A 19,466-nucleotide genomic window follows, 5' to 3' on the forward strand; every position below is an offset into this window, starting at 1 on the left:
GAAATACGACTTGAAATGAAAACTGTCATTTTCACCCATCAAAGTTGAGTGGGCGGGTTCAAGTGAGTGTTGTACTTTGATTGGTGAATCATTGGAAGAGAGGAGACACACAGCTGCAACTTTACACACAGGGTACTTGGAGGGCCGGGGAATCCCCAAGGCAAGCAAAGTGCTTGTTCAAAGTTGGGACCAGTTGTGTCTGTCCATGTTGGACGGGAATGCAAGAAAATGCTGTCAAGAATTACTGCACGAAGCAACAACTTTAATTTAAAATGCCCTGAGTTCATCATCCTTTCAGGAGTCTGCATCTGACACTTAATGTCTGCTTGTACAAATAGCACCTGATGATGACAGATTCATGTGTGCTCTAGTGGCAAAGACAGAGATTGCAAACGGGAAAGGCCTAGAAACAATAAGGTGGGCAAGCCATAAATAAATCAGAAATGTCTGAGGGGTGGCGCAGTAGTAGCGCTGCTGTCTTGCCGTGAAGAGACTGGGGTTCACATCCCGGGTCGTCTCTGTGCGGAGTTTGCATGTTCTCCCCGTGTCTGTCTGGGTGCTCCAGTTACCTGCCTCAGTTCAAAGACATGCTGGTTAGGTGAACTGGAGTTTCTAAATTGGCACCAGTGTGTGCTTTGTGTGTGGATGTGTGTGTGCCCTGTGATGGACTGGTTTTCTGTCCAGGATTTTTTCTCCACTTTGCACCCTGTGCTAGCTGGGATAGGCTCCAGCAGACCCCCATGACCCTGTTCAGGACAAGCAGGTTAGGAAATGACTGACTGACATTTTGTTGACCAGTGGCGTTTTCTGGTTAATCCCCCTTGGAGATTAGAGTGACCTTATTCATTGCTAATCAATCTAAGGTCTGGGGGAGTGGGACGGGGGTCCGCCTTGGAAGTTAGCGACTCAAATGAGTGACAATTTTCAAAGGTCCATGGTGAGGCTTACACAGATCACATAGAAGGACCAGCCTACCATATCAGGAGATCTGGCTTTCTTAATGAAAGGGGGCTCCCCAGGCCACCCCATACCTTTTTGCACCTGGTGCACCAATCAAAACACAGGATTCGCTAGAGCCCGCCCTCTCAACACTGACAGATGACAATGGCAGTTCTCATTTTAACAGTACTTCATTTTGGGTGCCAGGTAAATGAAATAAAGAAATAAATACATAAAGAGATATTTCATGACACATTTAGTTCTTTATTTCATTTCTGGAAATGTACTCATTGCCACATTTAACATGCATTACGTTATGTTTTTATTTATTGATTTTATTTTGTCTGATATGTTACCTTATACCAGAGTTTCTCAACCTTTAAGTATTTGCAACCCGAGTTTTCATAACAGTTTTAATCTGCCCCCCTAACCCTTTTTTGAAAGGAGCCCACTAATACCAATTTGTTCTTTTTTAATTAATGACTGGCAGAATACCAGCTTATGGCCAGAAGTAGTGTATAAAAGAAGTTATGAAAAAGAAAAGGAAAAATTTTAAAAATAACGTAACATGATTGTTAATGTAATTGTTTTGTCATTGACATGAGTGTTGTTGTCATATTTATATATATCTATATATCTATATCTATATATATATAGCAAAATACCCACACTTGGCAGCGGAGAAGTAAAAAGAAAAGGAAACATTTTAATAATAACGTAACATGATTGACAACGTAATTGTTTTGTCATTGTCATGAGTGCTGCTGGCATATATATATATATATATATATATATACATATACATACATGTGTACATATATACACACACACATATACTATGGGGTGCGAAACAAGCAAATACATTGATTTTCTGAATATATAAAGTCAGCGTCAGAATATATAAAGTCATTCCCGAATATATAAAGTCACTGTCGGAATATATAAAGTCAAAACTTGAATACATAAAGTCAGCGTCGGTATATATAAAGTCAAAACTTTTTTCTAAATATATAAAGTCAAAACTTGAATATATAAAGTCAGCGCTGGAATATATAAAGTGAAAACCTGAATATATTAAGTCAGCATCAGAATTTATAAAGTCATTCCTGATTATATATAGTCAACATCGGAGTATATAAACTCATTCCTGAATATATAAAGTGAAAGTCAAAATCTATTGATTGAAACGACTCTGAACTGAACTAAGTTAACAAAAACGTATTCAGAAAAATAAATTAAAAAAACACTGTTCGGTTAATGTTTTGAAAATGATGCATGTGCCCTGCACAGGATTGGTTCCTGCCTTGCGCCCAGTGTTGTCTGGGATTGGCTCCAGCAGACCCCCGTGACCCTGTGGTCGGATTCAACGGGTTGGAAAATGGATGGATATTGCAGCAATGACTTTGTATATTCCGACGATGACTTTATATATTGAAGTTTTGACTTTATATATTCCAGCGCTTACTTTATATTGTGAGCTGGAGGGCTTCGCTATTACGTGTGGGGACGAAACTTCACTCTGGTAACTGATCATGCTCCACTTTAATGGTTATACCGACAGAAAGATACAAACTCTCGCCTCATGAGATGGTTTCTGGGCTTACAACTTTTACCGTTTCACAGTAAAACATCGACCAGGTTCTGAACACGTCAACGCAGACGTATTATCAAGACTAAATGAACCTGGTACAGAGAGTCGCTTGATTCACGGAAATGTGAATAAAGCTGAGGGGAGGGTGTGAGCTGGAGGGCTGATCGCACCCAAGAAGATACAGACGCCCCTGGGAAAACCACAACCCCTGAAACACAGACTACCCTCACATTGCTCCTTACTTTCTCACTTGCGCTATAACACATAATGCAAACCTCGAGCGATACTCCACTAACTTAAAAGCCTTGTGCAGCGCCTGTCAGTTGAAAATTGATTGTTTGCTTGCTTTTATCGCTCTCTCTCTCTGCTCCTAGCGGAACTGTCATCTCCGACTTGTCATGGAGCACGTTTAAGCTCATGTGTTTGCAGTGTTTGAATAAAAATCCTTCTTGTTTCTACGACCTCCTGTGTCTCTGTGCAAATCTGTGACCCAAGCGTGACAATATATTCCGACGCTGACTTTATATATTGAAGTTTTGACTTTAGGTGACGAAGTTGCTTCGGAAGACGGCGTTAGCCGCGGAGCTCAGCTCAGAACGAAATGAGATGAATGGGAGGAGATGATGGCGTGACTCCCCACCCGCCTTAACTGTCAATCCCCCACAAGCGCAGTCTCTCGGAATTTGCATAAGCACAGCCCTTCACCTGCAATTTTAACTTAGTTACAAAGTGATCAAAACCCTCGTTTATATCCTGCGTCCTCTCATTAAACTTGTATCCCGCAATACCTGTGGGCATGACAAACGCCAGCGGCAGCCTGTCTATTAACTTAATTTAAAGTTTAGGTTTACACCGTGCTTTGTTTCCGAAGTAGCTGCACTCATGAATATGGTAGTATATGTCACTTCGCTCGCTTCTTATTGTTTCGCTGCCTTCTCAATTATATAATGCATGTTTTCTTCAGCGCTTTTTGGAGCTCTTCTTGGTTTTCTAAATAGTGCGTTGACAGTCAGTTCACGTGATTACGTGGGCGGCGTGATGATGTCACACGAAACTCCGCCCCCACGGCTTTCAAGTTCAACTCCATTACAGTAAATGGAGAAAAATACCTTCCAGTTATGACCATTACGTGTAGAATTTCGAAATGAAACCTGCCCAACTTTTGTAAGGAAGCTGTAAGGAATGAGTCTGCCAAATTTCAGCCTTCTACCTACACGGGAAGTTGGAGAATTAGTGATGAGTGAGTGAGTGAGTCAGTCAGTGAGGGCTTTGCCTTTTATTAGTATAGATATATCATAGATGCATATTTTATTATACCTACTTATCTTTTATCATATTTATCTAACTCTGTATTTATTTTTCTAGTATCAGAATGTAGTTTAAGTTAATTTGTTTTGGTTTCAATAGATGTATTTTTCATATTTTTGATTCTTGTTTTCTTTTTCACATCTTCGCGCCCCCCTTAGGGGGTCCCACCCACAGTTTGAGAACCACTGCATTATACGATGGGAGCTCATTATTTTCTATAGTATTTGCGGGCCCCTCTATTTGCCGCGCCTGTAACAATCAGAGTTCAACTTCCAACAGCATGGGTGAAGGCTTCTGAACTCGACGGTGTGGCACAGGTAACTTTGAGCCGCGTACGCCTGGAGTACTTCGGACGATTGGCTTCAACGCGCTCTGAATTTTTCTCTACAGCAATTAATGAGCTTTAATGTCAGTGGACTACAAACCTGAAGTTTAAAATCATCAAACCTGAGGGAAGAAAAAGAAACCTTACCTTCATTAACTTCATCGTTCTCTCTGTCAACCTGCGCTTTCAGCACATAGCGCTTAATGAGGCGCTTCATTATTTTCTGGCAGAAAAAAAAAAGAAAGACAAAGACAAGTAAATACTTAAAAAAATGAAGATAAAGGGGCTGCCGCGCCAAGAATAATCAAAGGTGTGCATGAGCTGCTGGGGCCCGAATCAACCGCTATGGGGATGTAATATATAAGCACCACTTGTAAAATCTGTCAATGGGGGGGTGCATTGGAGAAAAGAAGAAAACAAACTCCGGTTAAATATGTCAAAAAATAAAAGCTAGCAGGTGCTGTGTACAGCAATTCTGGGATGGCGTTTATTTACCGCTATTTGTTACTTGTGGTTACTGAGTTGGGGTCTTCACCACTGCCTCGCCAAATTTAATGTGGGAGCATCTGTATATATTACAATGCTGTGAGCGTGTGCTTATTATTTAAAATCTATTCTTTCTGCTTCTTTGTCCTTTTTGTAGTCTGGAGACTAAAACTGCACACAGTACTCCAGATCAGGGGTTGCCAACTCCATTCCTGGAGGACCACCGTGGCTGCAGGTTTTCATTCTAACCCTTTTGTTAATGAGTGGCCTGTTTTTTGCTGCTAATTATCTTTTTGAATTAATTTTATGTGACTTTTTTTTGAAGACTCAGACCCCTTAATTGTTTCTTTTTCCCTAATTAGCAGCCAAACAATAATGAGATACAAAATGAGCCAAAACAACTGGTGTCTATCACACAATAGCTGAAAATAAAGAACGATGAAGGGCTCAGTGGCTCTTGTCCAGAAAGCGGACGCAATACACAATACAATAATTAACATTAGGTATATAAGTAGGTTTCACATTTCTGTTATCATTTTAGCCCAAAAATAGTGACTTAATATCAGGGACCTATTTTATTGACCTTAAGGTTAGTGTTTGGGCGAGGGGTAGGCCGTCTCAAGTGGCGTCTGCTTTCTGAACAAGACCTGGGTTCAGGAATGTCGATCTGCTCAGGTCACCCAAAACATTTTAACAGAGCCCTCAGAAAAGAGAAAATCAACAGTTTCGTAAATGTCTGCTATTGCACAATGAGAGCACAACCAAGCCATGAAATTAAAGAACGGGTTTAATTGACGGCAAGAATCTGCACTTTATTAAGCAGCTGGTTGAAGTGAAACTGATTGGAGTTTGAGGCCCTCACTTAGTTGGTCTTCTGTTGGCTCACTCACTTCACGTTTCATTTCTGTTTGGGTGCCACTTAAGGAAAGAAATGAAGCAATTCAGAGGAGCCATGAAGAAATTCAGGAGAACAAATCTTAAAAAAGCAAGTCAATTAAAATGAACTAACAAGAAGTTAATTAGCAGCCCAAGCAGGGCACTCATTAAAAACAAGGGTCAGAATGAAAACCTACAGCCATGGTGGTCCTCCAGGACTGGAGTTGTCAACCCCTGCTCCAGATGATGTCTAACCAGTGCATTATAAAGCTGTGACTTGTACTCCAAAAACATTATGGCGCTATATAACTTAACTTTCTGTTAGCCTTCTGAACACTGTCTGGCAGTTGATGGCACAGAGCCTACTATGACTCATACGTTGGATCTTTGAGCTTTTTATGTGGGCAAAACAGTTATCTTTAAGGTACAGTAGGCCACGTAACAGGAAACTAACGGATGAAGAAGACCTGAACTTAGCCTGTGTGATTTTTATGAAGCAAGAGTCTTTTTAAAATCATGAACCCATTGGTGTTTTGTAAATCCATCACTCATGTTATTTATGGAGCCTGTTATGGAGCAAAAATGAAAGGTGCTTTCTGGAACCTTCATGTGGATTGTTCCTTTGGGAGCCAAAATCAGTTGCCTTAAGGCATATCTCTGAAGAACCACTCTGGCACCTTTGTTTTTAAGAGTGTGTAGTGGAGGCGCTGCTGCTTTACAAAAAAGGAGATTGAGGTTCTGGTACCGGGCGCTAACTGCATGAAATTTGCATGTTCTCCCTGGATCTATGGGGCTTTCTCCAGATTTCCTCTAACAGTCCAAAGACATGCAGGTTAAGTGGACTGGCAATGCTAAATTGTCCACTGATGAATACGTATGTTCACCCTGTGATGGACTGGTGTCCTGTCCAAGGATTGCTCCTGCCTTGTGCCCGATGATTGATGCTATAGGCGCCAGGTTCCATGTGACCCTGTCCTGGATATGTGGGTTTAAATAGATGGATACAGATATGCACCATGGACTTGTATTGAGTCAACATGGATGCTGAAGTGATATGGAAATTGGTTCAAATTGGATGACTGTTCTTCAGTTATTTCCTGCTCTTTGATCTTCACTGATATGAAAATAATGTTTATTAATAGTTTATATTATATATACAGTATATAGTGGCAGATGGGGCCAGAATCCTTACCCAGTCGGGATGCCCTGAGTATGGGAGGACCAGAGGAGAGAGTGTTTTCAAGACCATTTCTTTCCTGGACAAGCAGATGGCAGAGGATTATGAGCATGGAAACTCAGATCTGCTGTAGCCCATGGCCAATGCCAGGGAGCGCCTGGATGTTTGCAGGGCCTTATTTGGTAGCACTTCCACCACAACTGAAAGTGCTGCCAAAAGAAATTCACTGGGCATCTGGGCTTCTTGAGTCACCACCACTCAATGGCCTGAGTTGGGAGGAAGTGGACGAAACTCTTGAGGAGGAGTGGAGGCTGAAGGACTGGTGGCAAAAGGACTGTGATATGGGCTTGTGCTGGACTGTGTTGTGAATACATAAACTGTGTGCTGTGTCGCAAAGTCATATCCTGCCCGTCTGTGTGGGATAGGGAGGCTGTACGTGCCCTAGGCTTAACAATATATATGTTTAATATTTACACTACCGGTCAAAACTATTAGAACACATCATCCATCCATCCATTATCCAACCCGCTATATCCTAACTACAGGTTCACGGGGGTCTGCTGGAGCTAATCCCAGCCAACACAGAGTGCAAGGCAGGAAACAAACCCCAGGCAGGGCGCCAGCCCACCGCAAGGCATGCACACACACACCCACACACCAAGGACAATTTAGAATCGCCAATGCACCTAACCTGCATGTCTTTGGACTGTGGGAGGAAACCGGAGTACCCGGAGGAAACCCATGTAGACATGGGGAGAACATGCAAACTCCAGCCGGGAAGCTAACCCTGGTCTCCTAACTGCAAGCCAGCAGCACTACCCACTGCGCCACCGTGCCTCCTAGAACAAATCAGTTTTTCCAATTTTTCTTCAAATTGAATTAGTTGAAATGTAATGTAAATGGTGAAAAGTTAAGCAGTAAACTGTCAGAGGGTATAAATTTAAAAATTTAGGTTAGCAAAAACTGAAAAAGGGACATATCAGAATATTACAATTGGGCCTTCATCAGGTAACAACTAATAGGTTACATCCTACGGATGTTCTTCAGCAAATAAAGTAAACTTAGCCTTGCAAGTTAAAGCAAACAATTTGCACAGGTGTCCTAACTTCTACTGATTACTTAAAAATCTTCTCTGTGTCCTGAAGCTGAGTTGGAGCACACTGTGTTACTACACCCTCTGAGGTACTATTTGGACAACATTACACTGTAGAAAGTTCAAAATCCCAGTGATAATGACAAGAAAATGTCAATTAACAAATGGAATGAGAAAGAGCTTTATTGCCCTTAGAAATGTGAGCCTTTCCTTTACAGAAATTGTCAAAAAAAAATCAAAGTGCGTGAGTCGAGTGGTGTCCTACACAATCCAAATGCAATTGGAAAATGGAAGAAACTCTGATAGGAAGAGATCTGGCAGAACCAAAGTCACAAGCCAATCAGTTGACAAGTTTCTGAAGATCACCAGCTTCCGTGAGCACAGACTCCTAACAGCACAACAGCTTCAAGCACAGCTTAACAATGCAGGTCGAGAAGAGCAAGTGTCAATTTTTGCTTACCTTTCCACCATTTTAGGTCATTCGTTACATTTCAACTGATTACATTTGAAGAAATACTGGAAAAACGGTGGTGCTCTAAAACTTTTGACCGGTAATGTATATTTTTTGTACATATGATAAATGTCCCGAGCTCATCACTCCATCACATTTGTATATTTACTAAAAAGAGAATGGCATGGAGTCTCATTGGCATATCAGTTCCACACAGTCTGCATCAGGGTTCAGACTGCTGTAGGCTTACAGAGCTTTTTCTTTGGAACTCCTGCTGCCTCCATGTGAGTGAATCCTGTGGTGGATGTTCTCCCACATGCAGCCATGACTGAAAGATAATACATATTAGAGAAAGCACTTGGACATAAGGAAAAACAAAATCCATAGTACTGACCTGGTACCTGGTAGGGTTCTGGATTGGCTTTCTCACCCCATAGGTCTCTGAACTCTGAAAGTTGGATTTGTAGCGATCTAGCTAAAAATGATAATAAAGGCAAAAGAAAGAAGCAGCAATGCATAAAAATTGGCCACTGATATTTATGAAAGCATCTGTGGAAAAATGCATTATTTATGTAAACAGTAGATTCAAAAAGGATTCAGTTCCCTTCACTTCTCACACACTTTATTGTGTTGTAGGTTTAAATTTAAATGGATACATGTGCCATTTTTTTCCATCAATAACCCATAATGACAAAGTTAAAGCATGTTTTTCGTAAGGTTTGCAAAATTAGCAGAAAACAAAAACTGAAATCTCTCCTTTGTAGAAGTGTTCAAGTCCTTTAATGTGGCCCTGCGAATTGTTGTCAGGTCCATCCTGGTTGCTTTAATTCTCCTAGAGATGTCTCTATAACTTGATTGGAGTCCACCTGTGGACAATCGAATTGTTTTCTTTACAAAGACACCTGCGTATATGAGGTCCCATAAGTCACACTGCACTTCAAGACAAAGAACAAGCCATGAAGTCCAAGGGATGCTTTGTAGACCTTTGCGATCAAATTATGGTCACAGCACAGGGCACAAAACCATTTCTAAAGCTTTGAGAATTCCCAGGAGTACAGTGAAATGGAAGAAGATTGGAAGCACCAGGGCTCTTTCTAAAGTCAGACACTGTATGTTGGGGCAAGAACCAATGAAGATGAAGAAACTCTATGCAGACCTCTGTGGTCAAATTGCGGTGAGGACTAGATCAGGACAAAGGGATAAAACCATTTCAGAAGCTTTGAGTGTTCCCAGAAGCACAGTGATATGGAAGATGTTTGGCTCTTTCTAAAGTTGGCTGTTCAGACATTGCAAGTCGGGACAAAAAACAAGCCATGCAGTCCAAGAAACTCTATGCAGACCTCTGTGACCAAATTGTGGTGAGGTCTAGATCATATCTAAAGCCGTGAGTGTCCCCAGGAGCACAGTGAAATAGAAAAAGTTTTTAACCACAGGAATTCTTCCTACAGTTGGTCAGGCAAGAAGGGCTTTGATTATGGAGGTGACCAAGAACCCAATGATCACAAGTAGAGGTGTACTCTGCTAAGACGGGAGAACCTGTCAGAATCAGTGCTCAACAACACTTCATCATTTAGGTGTTTATGGTAGAGTGTCTAGACAGAAGCTATTATTGAGTAAAAGTCGTTTAAATGAATCTGAAAGTATGAGGGGAAATATTCTCTGATCTGAAGAAATAAAAATTGAACTCTTGAGGTCAGAACTCCAAGCATTATGTCTGGGGAAGACCAGGCACATCTCATCTCCAGCCTAACATCAGCCCGACAGTGAAGCATAGTAGTGGTAACATCATGCTATGTGGGTGCTTCTCATTGTTAGGGACAGGGAGACTGGTCAGAATTGAGGGAAGGATGCATGCAACCAAATACAGAGAGTTCCTTGAAGAAAGCCTGCTCCAGCCAACTTCAGTTTGGGGTGATGGTTCACCTTTCATCCAAATAATGACCTGAAGTATACAGCCAAGACAATAATGGAGTAGCTTCAGAGCAAGCCTGAGTGTTGTTGAGTAGCCCAGCAAAATAACATCTGTGGAGGGTCCTTAAGTTTCCAGGTGTTTCCTTCTAATCTATGGCAGCTTGAGAGGATCTGCCAGGAAGAATGGGATGAACTTCACAAATCCAAGTGTCCAAAGCCTGTAGACAATTAGATTGCAGCTGCAGACATCCAGAGCTCCACTCTATTGAGGAGGAGGTTGCTTTATTCGGGGTGGCGCAGGTAAACAGGAACTTTTGGAACTAGGTGTTGGTGACCCTGGGGCGTCGGCAGTTTGTTTGGGATTAATGCAACCTCGTTTAGGACCCTTTGTCATTAGTTATAATGGAGCAGTGCAGTGGTGTGCAACGAACGTTTGCTGTGAAAGCCTTTTATAAGAATGGTGATAGTGTGACTGATGCGCAAAGGGAATTTTGGTGTCATTGCCAGTTAGGACGTCATGATCGTGTCCTGTCTGCTTATGCGATTACAACAAGGGTGTATAATTTCGAAGAAACAGGTTCAGCCTTCAAAGATGAAGTCCCCAGGTCTAGCCACTTCACATATTGCCTGACAATCGATGGCAGCTATTCGCTGATTGTTTGGAAGGCATATCATTTCACGCAACGGTGGCATTCCATGGCCTCCTAGATCCCCAGATCTCACTGTTCGTGATTTGTTTTTTTTTCTGTGAGGACATCTTAAAAGCCAAGTGTGCTGCACACGTCCTGCAACCATTGCTGATCTAAAAAGGAGAATTGAAGAGGAAATAGCTGACATTTCTCTTGACATGTTACGTCACGCAATGCAGAATTTCCACAGCAGACTGTCAGAATGTGTACGGAGAAATAGACAAAACCATTGTGATGATTTCTTCAAAACATAAGATGAATATTGAATGAATATTGATTGCCATCATCAGTTGCATATTCTGTACACTACACTTCATCATTAAATGTATTTTGTAATGTGTTTACTTGTGCCTGTATTATATGTCAGTGATAACACCTGGTTACACTGTGGGTAAGATTAGGGTTAAGGGAGTGTTATGTGTGATGAGTGATGAAAGCCTGAAATAAAAATGGTCGTCCAGTGGAGTTACTGAGTTGTGGGGCTGTGGAGGTCTGTAGCTGGACCATCTCCAGTGGACACTTAACCAAGAAGACTAGATGGTGTAATTGCTCCCAAAGGGGGATCTACAAAGTCCTGAATTAAGGGTCTGAATACCACTATGACAGAGATTTCAGTTCTGGATTGTTTCCTAAATATGCAAAACCTTTCTGAAAACTTTTTTCACTTATAAGTTATTGAATGTAGATTGATGGGCAAAATGACAAATGTATCCAAAATGAAACCTGCAAAACACTAAAGTATGAATGGTTTAAATACTTTCTGAATCCGTATATATGTCTCACTCTCGTTAAGGTCAAACGTCAAGTTGACAGCAAGTGTCATGAATAACATCTTCATGAAAAGGTTATTAGGACATCACTAAAGGGAATATAAGGAGCCATAATGGAAACAGAGAGAAAGAGAACCTGGAAGGTGTTTTATGATTGGAGGGATGGGTGGTGAGGTGCTTAGAGCTGCTTCCCAGCATCTTGCATTTACAAATTTGGCCGACGCCTTTATCCAAGGCGAATTACAACATTTTTGATACAATTGGTTCCATTTCTTTTGGTTTTCCAATTGGAGCAAAGGGTCGGTGGCTGAATTTAAACTCATAACCTGAGGGTTTGAAGGCCAAAGCCTTGACCACTACAGCACACTGCCTTTCTTCACATGTATGTGGCTTTTCTTCCAGGTGCTCAATTATTCTTCCACATTCAGAAGTTGTGACTTTATATTCTTATTACCAACTCAAAACTGGTCCTCTATGAGTGAATTTACTCTATGATTGACTGCTAACTTCATCCCTGCTTCTAACCTTACCCTTTACCTTGCTAATACAGATTTAGTTCTTTGAATCCTGAATACGAGAATTTTTCCGAATGCCATTTTACGTTTTGAAAGGGAAGAGGGGCCCCTAAATGGCTAGGGCCAGTAAGGCAGAAGTCAACATATTCAAATAACAGCCCTGTGGGTTTATTTATCTAACCCTAACTCTATCCCAAAGGGGCCCCATAAATGTAACCAAAAAGAAAGCTACCAAAATGTCTAATTAACAACTTCGTGGCAAATCCTAAGATAAAGCTTCATCAGAGCAATATACAGTCATATGAAAAAGTTTGGGAATCCCTCTCAGCCTGCATAATAATTGACTCTACTTTCAACAAAAAAGATTACAGTGGTATGTCATTCATTTCCTAGGAACATCTGAGTACTGGGGTGTTTTCCAAACAAAGATTTTTAGTGAAGCAGTATTTTGGGTGTATGACATTAAATCAAATGTGAAAAACTGGCTGTGCAAAAATGTGGGTCCCCTTGTCATTGTGCTGATTTGAATGTGTGTCACTGCTCAATACTGATTACTGGCAACACCAAATTGGTTGGATGAGCTTGTTAAGCCTTGAACTTAATAGACAGGTCTGTCCAATCATGAGTGGTAAAAGGTATTTAAGGTGGTCAATTGCAAGTTGTGCTTCCCTTTGACTCTCCTCTGAAGAGTGACAGACAGCATGGGATCCTCAGAGTAACTCTCAATAGATCTGAAAACAAAGATTGTTCAGTCTCGTGGTTTAGGGGAAGGCTACAAAAAGCTCTCTCAGAGGTTAAAACTGTCAGTTTCAACTATAAGGAATGGAATCAGGAAATGGAAGGCCACAGGCACAGTTGCTGTTAAACCCAGCAGGTCTGGCAGGCCAAGAAAAATACAAACTTCCCAAACTTTTCCATATGACTGTATATATAAATCACCAAATGGAGTTCTGAAGATTAAAAATGGCACCTGTTGATTGTGTAAACACATCACGTCACCACAAGGCTGTTCCCCCATATGCTACCCTGCTAATAAATGGGTAAGCACACATCAGGCACATCAAAGCAGAAAATAATTAAATAATTAAAAAAGATAATAATTAATAAATAATTAAAAAGAGCCCCATTTGATTCAACTTGGATCCGGCTCACACACTTATTTGCTTCAAGCCAAATGACAACTCAACTGAGTCAAAGTTGCTATGAGAAAGTGGACAAAGAAGAACAAAGAGACAAGGCAGAGAGAGATGAAGACGAAGCAAGTGGCCACATAAATAACACAGAAAACAGTTTGATGGATCCAGATGACATCTGTAATAATGAGTGAGATGAACGTGCAGTAAGCGATAGAAATGACAGTGTCAGTGTGGTCCATCACAGCTTACCAGTTCTGACTTGGCACCCCAGTTCAGGATGAACACTCAAGAAAGCAACTCCATCAACCAAAAATGAGACGCTCAACCCTAACGTCATAACAGCTCTTATACAGTGGGATGCAAAAGTTTGGGCAACCTTGTTAATAGTCATTATTTTCCTGTATAAATCGTTGGTTGTTACGATAAAAAATGTCAGTTAAATATATCATATAGGAGACACACACAGTGATATTTGAGAAGTGAAATGAAGTTTATTGGATTTACAGAAAGTGTGCAAAAATTGTTCAAACAAAATCAGGCAGGTGCATAAATTTGGGCACGTTGTCATTTAATTGATTCCAAAACTTTTAGAACTAATTATTGGAACTCAAATTGGCTTGGTAAGCTCAGTGATCCCTGACCTACATACACAGGTGAATCCTATAATGACAAAGAGTATTTAAGGGGGTCAATTGTAAGTTTCCCTCCTCCTTTAATTTTCTCTGAAGAGTAGCAACATGGGGGTCACAAAACAACTCTCAAATGACCTGAAGACAAAGATTGTTCACCATCATGGTTTAGGGGAAGGATACAGAAAGCTGTCCCAGAGATTTAAGCTGTCTGTTTCCACAGTTAGGAACATGTTGAGGAAATGTAAGACCACAGGCTCAGTTCAAGTTAAGGCTCGAAGTGGCAGACCAAGAAAGATTTCTGATAGACAGAAGTGACGAATGGTGAGAACAGTCAGAGTCAACCCACAGACCAGCACCAAAGACCTACAACATCATCTTGCAGCAGATGGAGTCACTGTGCATCGTTCAACCATTCGGCACTTTCCACAAGGAGATGCTGTATGCGAGTGATGTAGAGGAAGCCTTTTCTCCGCCCACAGCACAAACGGAGCCGCTTGAGGTCTGCTCAAGCACATTTGGACAAGCCAGCTTCATTTTGGAATAAGGTGCTGTGGACTGATGAAACTAAAATTGAGTTATTTGGGCATAACAAGGGGCGTTATGCATGGAGGAAAAAGAACACAGCATTCCAAGAAAAACACCTGCTACCTACAGTAAAATATGGTGGTGGTTCCATCATGCTGTGGGGCTGTGTGGCCAGTGCAGGGACTGGGAATCTTGTCAAAGTTGAGGGATGCATGGATTCCACTCAGTATCAGCAGATTCTGGAGACCAATGTCCAGGAATCCAACGAACCGAAACACTGCTCAAAATACACTAAGGTATTCATGCAGAGGAACAAGTACAACGTTCTGGAATGGCCATCTCAGTCCCCAGACCTGAATATAATTGAAAATCTGTGGTGTGAGTTAAAGAGAGCTATCCATGCTCGGAAGCCATCAAACCTGAATGAACTAGAGATGTTTTGTAAAGAGGAATGGTCCAAAATACCTTCAACCACAATCCAGACTCTCATTGGAACCTACAGGAAGCGTTCAGAGGCTGTAATTTCTGCAAAAGGCGGATCTACTAAATATTGATTTCATTTCTTTTTTGTGGTGCCCAAATTTATGCACCTGCCTGATTTTGTTTGAACATATATTGCACACTTTCTGTAAATCCAATAAACTTCATTTCACTTCTCAAATATCACTGTGTGTGTCTCCTATATGATATATTTCACTGACATTTTTTATCGTAACAACCAACGATTTATACAGGAAAATAATGACTATTAACAAGGTTACCCAAACTTTTGCATCCCACTTTACATCAGATGGGTTAAATCCCTGGAATATGGGTGCATTTTGCACTGGGTGTGAATTAAGATTACATAGTAGGGGGGATTATGGATGGGGTCCCACAGATGAGCTTGAAGCCCAAACCCCTGGAGGTCAAAAGCCTTGCTCAGAGTGCAAGAGTCCACAATGCAGAAGCATGGGAACAAACGTACAGCATCACAGGATGGTCTTCACTATAGGAGGGTGTTACATTAAATGAATGTTGTTTTTGTTTGCTATTACAATATGACACGTATTTTCAGATGACCAATTCAAAGTCCAAAGTCACTGACCTAGAGTGACACCAGCTTCCAAAATGGACACAATGGCGGCACTCTGAAAGAGAGGCAGCAGCCAGAGAGCTGCATGTGTAATGGGTGGGGAAAAGAGAAGGTAAGCACTTCTCATCCGAAATCATCTCTTTGTGCTCGCCTCTGATAGCGGGATTAGTCGCAATGTGGCTGGAATTGCAGTTTATTTTAATCTCACTTATCTTACGTGCCCCCCCACCACTGTTTTTTTTAAAGCCTTCTTTACATAAGAATCAGCCTCCCGCCGTTTGTGAAGAGTGATGCTTTTGTCTGCGGCGCTCCTTGGCAGTGATCTCAGGGGGACGCTGAAATGTGAACCGCCGTCTGCTCATCAGTAATCAGCAGCTCTGAAAGAGAAGTGATTTTAGAAACAAGCCGAAGGAGCAAAACTATGACGAGTGATAAGAAACAAAGCGCATGGTGGCTTAGAATCGACTCATGCTTGTCCACTGAAGGGCTTTGGGAACTGCAACTTATAAACTGAATGTAAGAGGAGGAGCAGAAATGAAACGAAGAAAGGTGGTGGTCTCCCATCAAAGGATCTGCTTGGGATGAAAAGCCACAGAAGAGGGGACTGGAGTGGGACACGGAACATTTAGAAAATATGAGACCCGGGGACTGCGTGGATGTGTCTGAAATTTGAATAGGTTGGTGATAATTTGGTTGAAATTAAATTGTTGCAGGTACAAAAGTGAAACTTTACTTTCCATGCATATAAAAAAAAAACAATTAACAACTAAAACCCATCCATCCATCCATCCATCCATCCAACCCGCTACGTCCTAACTACAGGGTCATGGGGGTCTGCTTGAGCCAATCCCAGCCAACACAGGGCGCAAGGCAGGACAGAAACCCCGGGCAGGGTGCCAGCCCAGCGCAGGGCGTGCACACACACACACAAACCCACACACCAAGCACACATTGGGGATGATTTAGAATCGCCAATCCTCCTAACCTGCATGTCTTTGGACTGTGGGAGGAAACCCACGCAGAGAACATGCAAACACCACGCAGGGAGGACCCGGGAAGAAAGGCCGGGTCTCCTAACTGCGAGGCAGCAGTGCTAACCACTCTACCACCGTGCCGCCCTAACAACTAATATTCTCTATTAAAATTGGTATTATAGAATCAGTCAGATTCTTCATTTAATTAATTACCTGATTAAAAACATCAGCTCAAGCAAATCATAACATTGTTGTATCGAAGTTATTAGTGAAACAAAGTTCACCAAAAGTCACTTTGTGTGCGATTAAAAAATTTCAAAACAAGAAACTGACTAAGAAAAGTTGTGGAAAGACAAAAGAAGGCCACACTCAAGTTGTTTCGACATTGCAGGCTGTCACACACAGGAGGCAGCTGATGGGCCTAAATAACTGTAATTGTCTGCCAGACTTGCCTGGCCAGTCTGATGCAATTCAGGGAAAAACCAAGGTGACGTTAAGATAATAGGAACTTGCGTTTTTTGTTCAAATTTTGTAAATTGTTATTTCTACCTCAGCCTTATTGATAGACTCATAGTCAGTGTGCATAATATTCTGTGGTAACTGGAGGAGTCCCATTACCTGAACACTGAAATATTAGTTTGGCAGTACAGAATATATAATAATTTAGATGTAGAGAATGTTATCAGTTAGGAAATTAATATTTTGGGCACACAAACTCCATTTTACATTGATACGCAGTTAGCAAGCAAAACACACACCAGCATTATGCCGAGAAGGATTTTTCTGACATATAGGACTGAAATCCTATCTGTCAAAGACTGATGCAGCTTTGCCTGGACTATTTGGTTTCCTATTTAAGTCAGAATTTGAACGACAGCTTCTTTAAATGTGTGCAACAATGTCTTGTCAGCCCTTGTACTCTCCTGCTGACTGCTGGGAATTGTAGTCCTGTCAATAGCACAGCCACAAGATTTTCCAAATTAAAGTGGTGTCCCAAGAGTTGAGGTGTGGACCGTACCAGAAGAACCCATCAGAGTGGGAAACAACAAAATGACTCCCTATAAAATTTGTGTGCATTGTTTCTGTCAGGAATGAGGATTCCCAGACAATAAAGAGTTCCAAAGCACTTCCAATAATGCCCTCTAGAGGGGGAGTATCACTGTCAAACCCCAGCTAGTAATAAGGGCAATTACCGAGTCTTTATATAATAAAAGATTTATACTTTGCAATGAAAGTGACACTCAGTGGACCACAAAGGAAAAATGGAATTGGTGGAATGAATTCCACACCAAACTAATCCTGAAGCAGATTTCAACATCAATGTCAACAAAATCAGAAATTCAGTAATTGAAGAAGGCAGATTTTACACATAGACAAAACTACCAATAAAGAAAAGTGTACATAATCAGCATAAAAAGATCAATAAACTGAACAAAAGAGACATATAATATGAATTTGAATCCCAGCCAAAGGGAAGGATCTCTGGCTGGAAAAATCCCAATAAACACACTTGGGGGCTTGGAAAAATGAACCGCAAGGGACTGTGGAAGACCTGCCACCAAGGGGTGTCCTAGCTAGATGAAACAATCAATTCTCCATGAATTGAAATTACCCAGAGGGATGATGACCACCCCTTTGTTCGATGCAATGGTTGAGTCCCCCCACACCATTAATATTGGGAAATAACTGCACTATATTGTTTAAATTAAAATCAACTCTCTGTTAAGGTGCTGTATTTGTTAAATCACCCAGTGGCTGGTGGGAGCCTTAATTCTGCCATAGCAGTCGCACTGGGTGACAACAGCTATATAGACGCCACTAACAAATAACAAACACGTTTATTGAACGGCAAAGTACAGCAACACCACAATGTCTAATTAGATTCCTAAGAAAGTTTCTGCTCGCTTTTACAAACCCTTTTGATTTAAAGGAGGCAGACTGCTGCCACTCCTACATGTAGCCCTGCCCACCCAGCCCTGCCACTCATCTTGCCCCACCCACTCTGTGCAGCACTCTCAGTCCACTGTCTTTTAATATTCCCTGTTAAGAGCTCTCTGTACTCTTCTAAATAGGTTTCCACAAATTTAGTAATGGGCACTTTATAATGGCATGTGATGTGAAAAAACAGTTTCTCACCATGTTCAGTCAGTCAGTGTCCAACCGACTATATCCTAAAACAGGGTCATGAGGGTCTACTGGAGCCAATCCCAGCACGCAAGGCAGGAAACAAACCCCAGGTAGGGCGCCAGCCCACCGCAGGGCGTATACACACACACACAAACACACAAACCAAGCACACATTGGGGACAATTTAGAATCGCCAATGCACCACATGCAAACTCCACGCAAGGAGGACCCAGGAAGCGAACCCAGGTCTCCTTACTGCGAGCCAGCAGCGCTACCACTGTGCCACCGTGCTGCCCTCTCACCATATTGTTTAGCAAAAAACAAAATGCTGAAAATATTCAACATGTATTTTTGCAGCTGGCTTCATGTAGATCTGATGAGGCAGCTGTCTGGGTTTTTTCCAGCCCCGTGTTGCCCAGTTGATGACCCAGTTTAGTTACATATAAGCTCTGGTTGTCTCACTTTTTATGACTACCTGACTTCATGTATGCTTTGTACCAGCACACCCTTTAAAAAGGCGCTATATATAATAGATTGATTAATTATAGGAGGCTGTAAATTAGCCCCATATGGATCAGGGTGGTCAACATGGGTGTGTCCTGCCCTGGAATGGCCTCCTGTACACGAGTGGCTGTCACAGTGATGCCCCAGTGAAAATGCCAGTTGAAGCTCTAGCAGCCCACCACCAACAACTGTGTAAAGCAAGCTAGAAAATGGAGAGCTGGGGTTAGAAGAGAACACACTGACAGTGGTCATAATGAAACATGCCACATAAAACAAGGGGAGGACATTTGAGAAATAGCTCTGGGTGAAAGGCACTGTATAAGAAGACTTTGAAACAAATTGCATTGTAAAGAGATTCACAG

General features: G+C 41.7%; 1 protein-coding gene across 1 annotated transcript in view; it reads right to left on the minus strand.

Moving 5' to 3' along the window:
• The window catches only part of LOC120543076 (short transient receptor potential channel 7), a 265,401-nt gene that overhangs the window by 16,178 nt on the left and 229,757 nt on the right, over window positions 1-19,466 (minus strand). The window contains exons 10-11 of the mRNA XM_039775927.1: window positions 8,641-8,721; window positions 4,311-4,386 (exon numbers count right to left, since the gene is read on the minus strand). Of these exons, the coding sequence (XP_039631861.1) occupies window positions 4,311-4,386; window positions 8,641-8,721 (157 nt within the window). The remainder of the gene's footprint in view (window positions 1-4,310; window positions 4,387-8,640; window positions 8,722-19,466) is intronic.

Source organism: Polypterus senegalus, chromosome 13 (assembly GCF_016835505.1).
Source record: "Polypterus senegalus isolate Bchr_013 chromosome 13, ASM1683550v1, whole genome shotgun sequence".
In the NCBI taxonomy this organism is placed as follows: Eukaryota; Metazoa; Chordata; class Cladistia; order Polypteriformes; family Polypteridae; genus Polypterus; species Polypterus senegalus.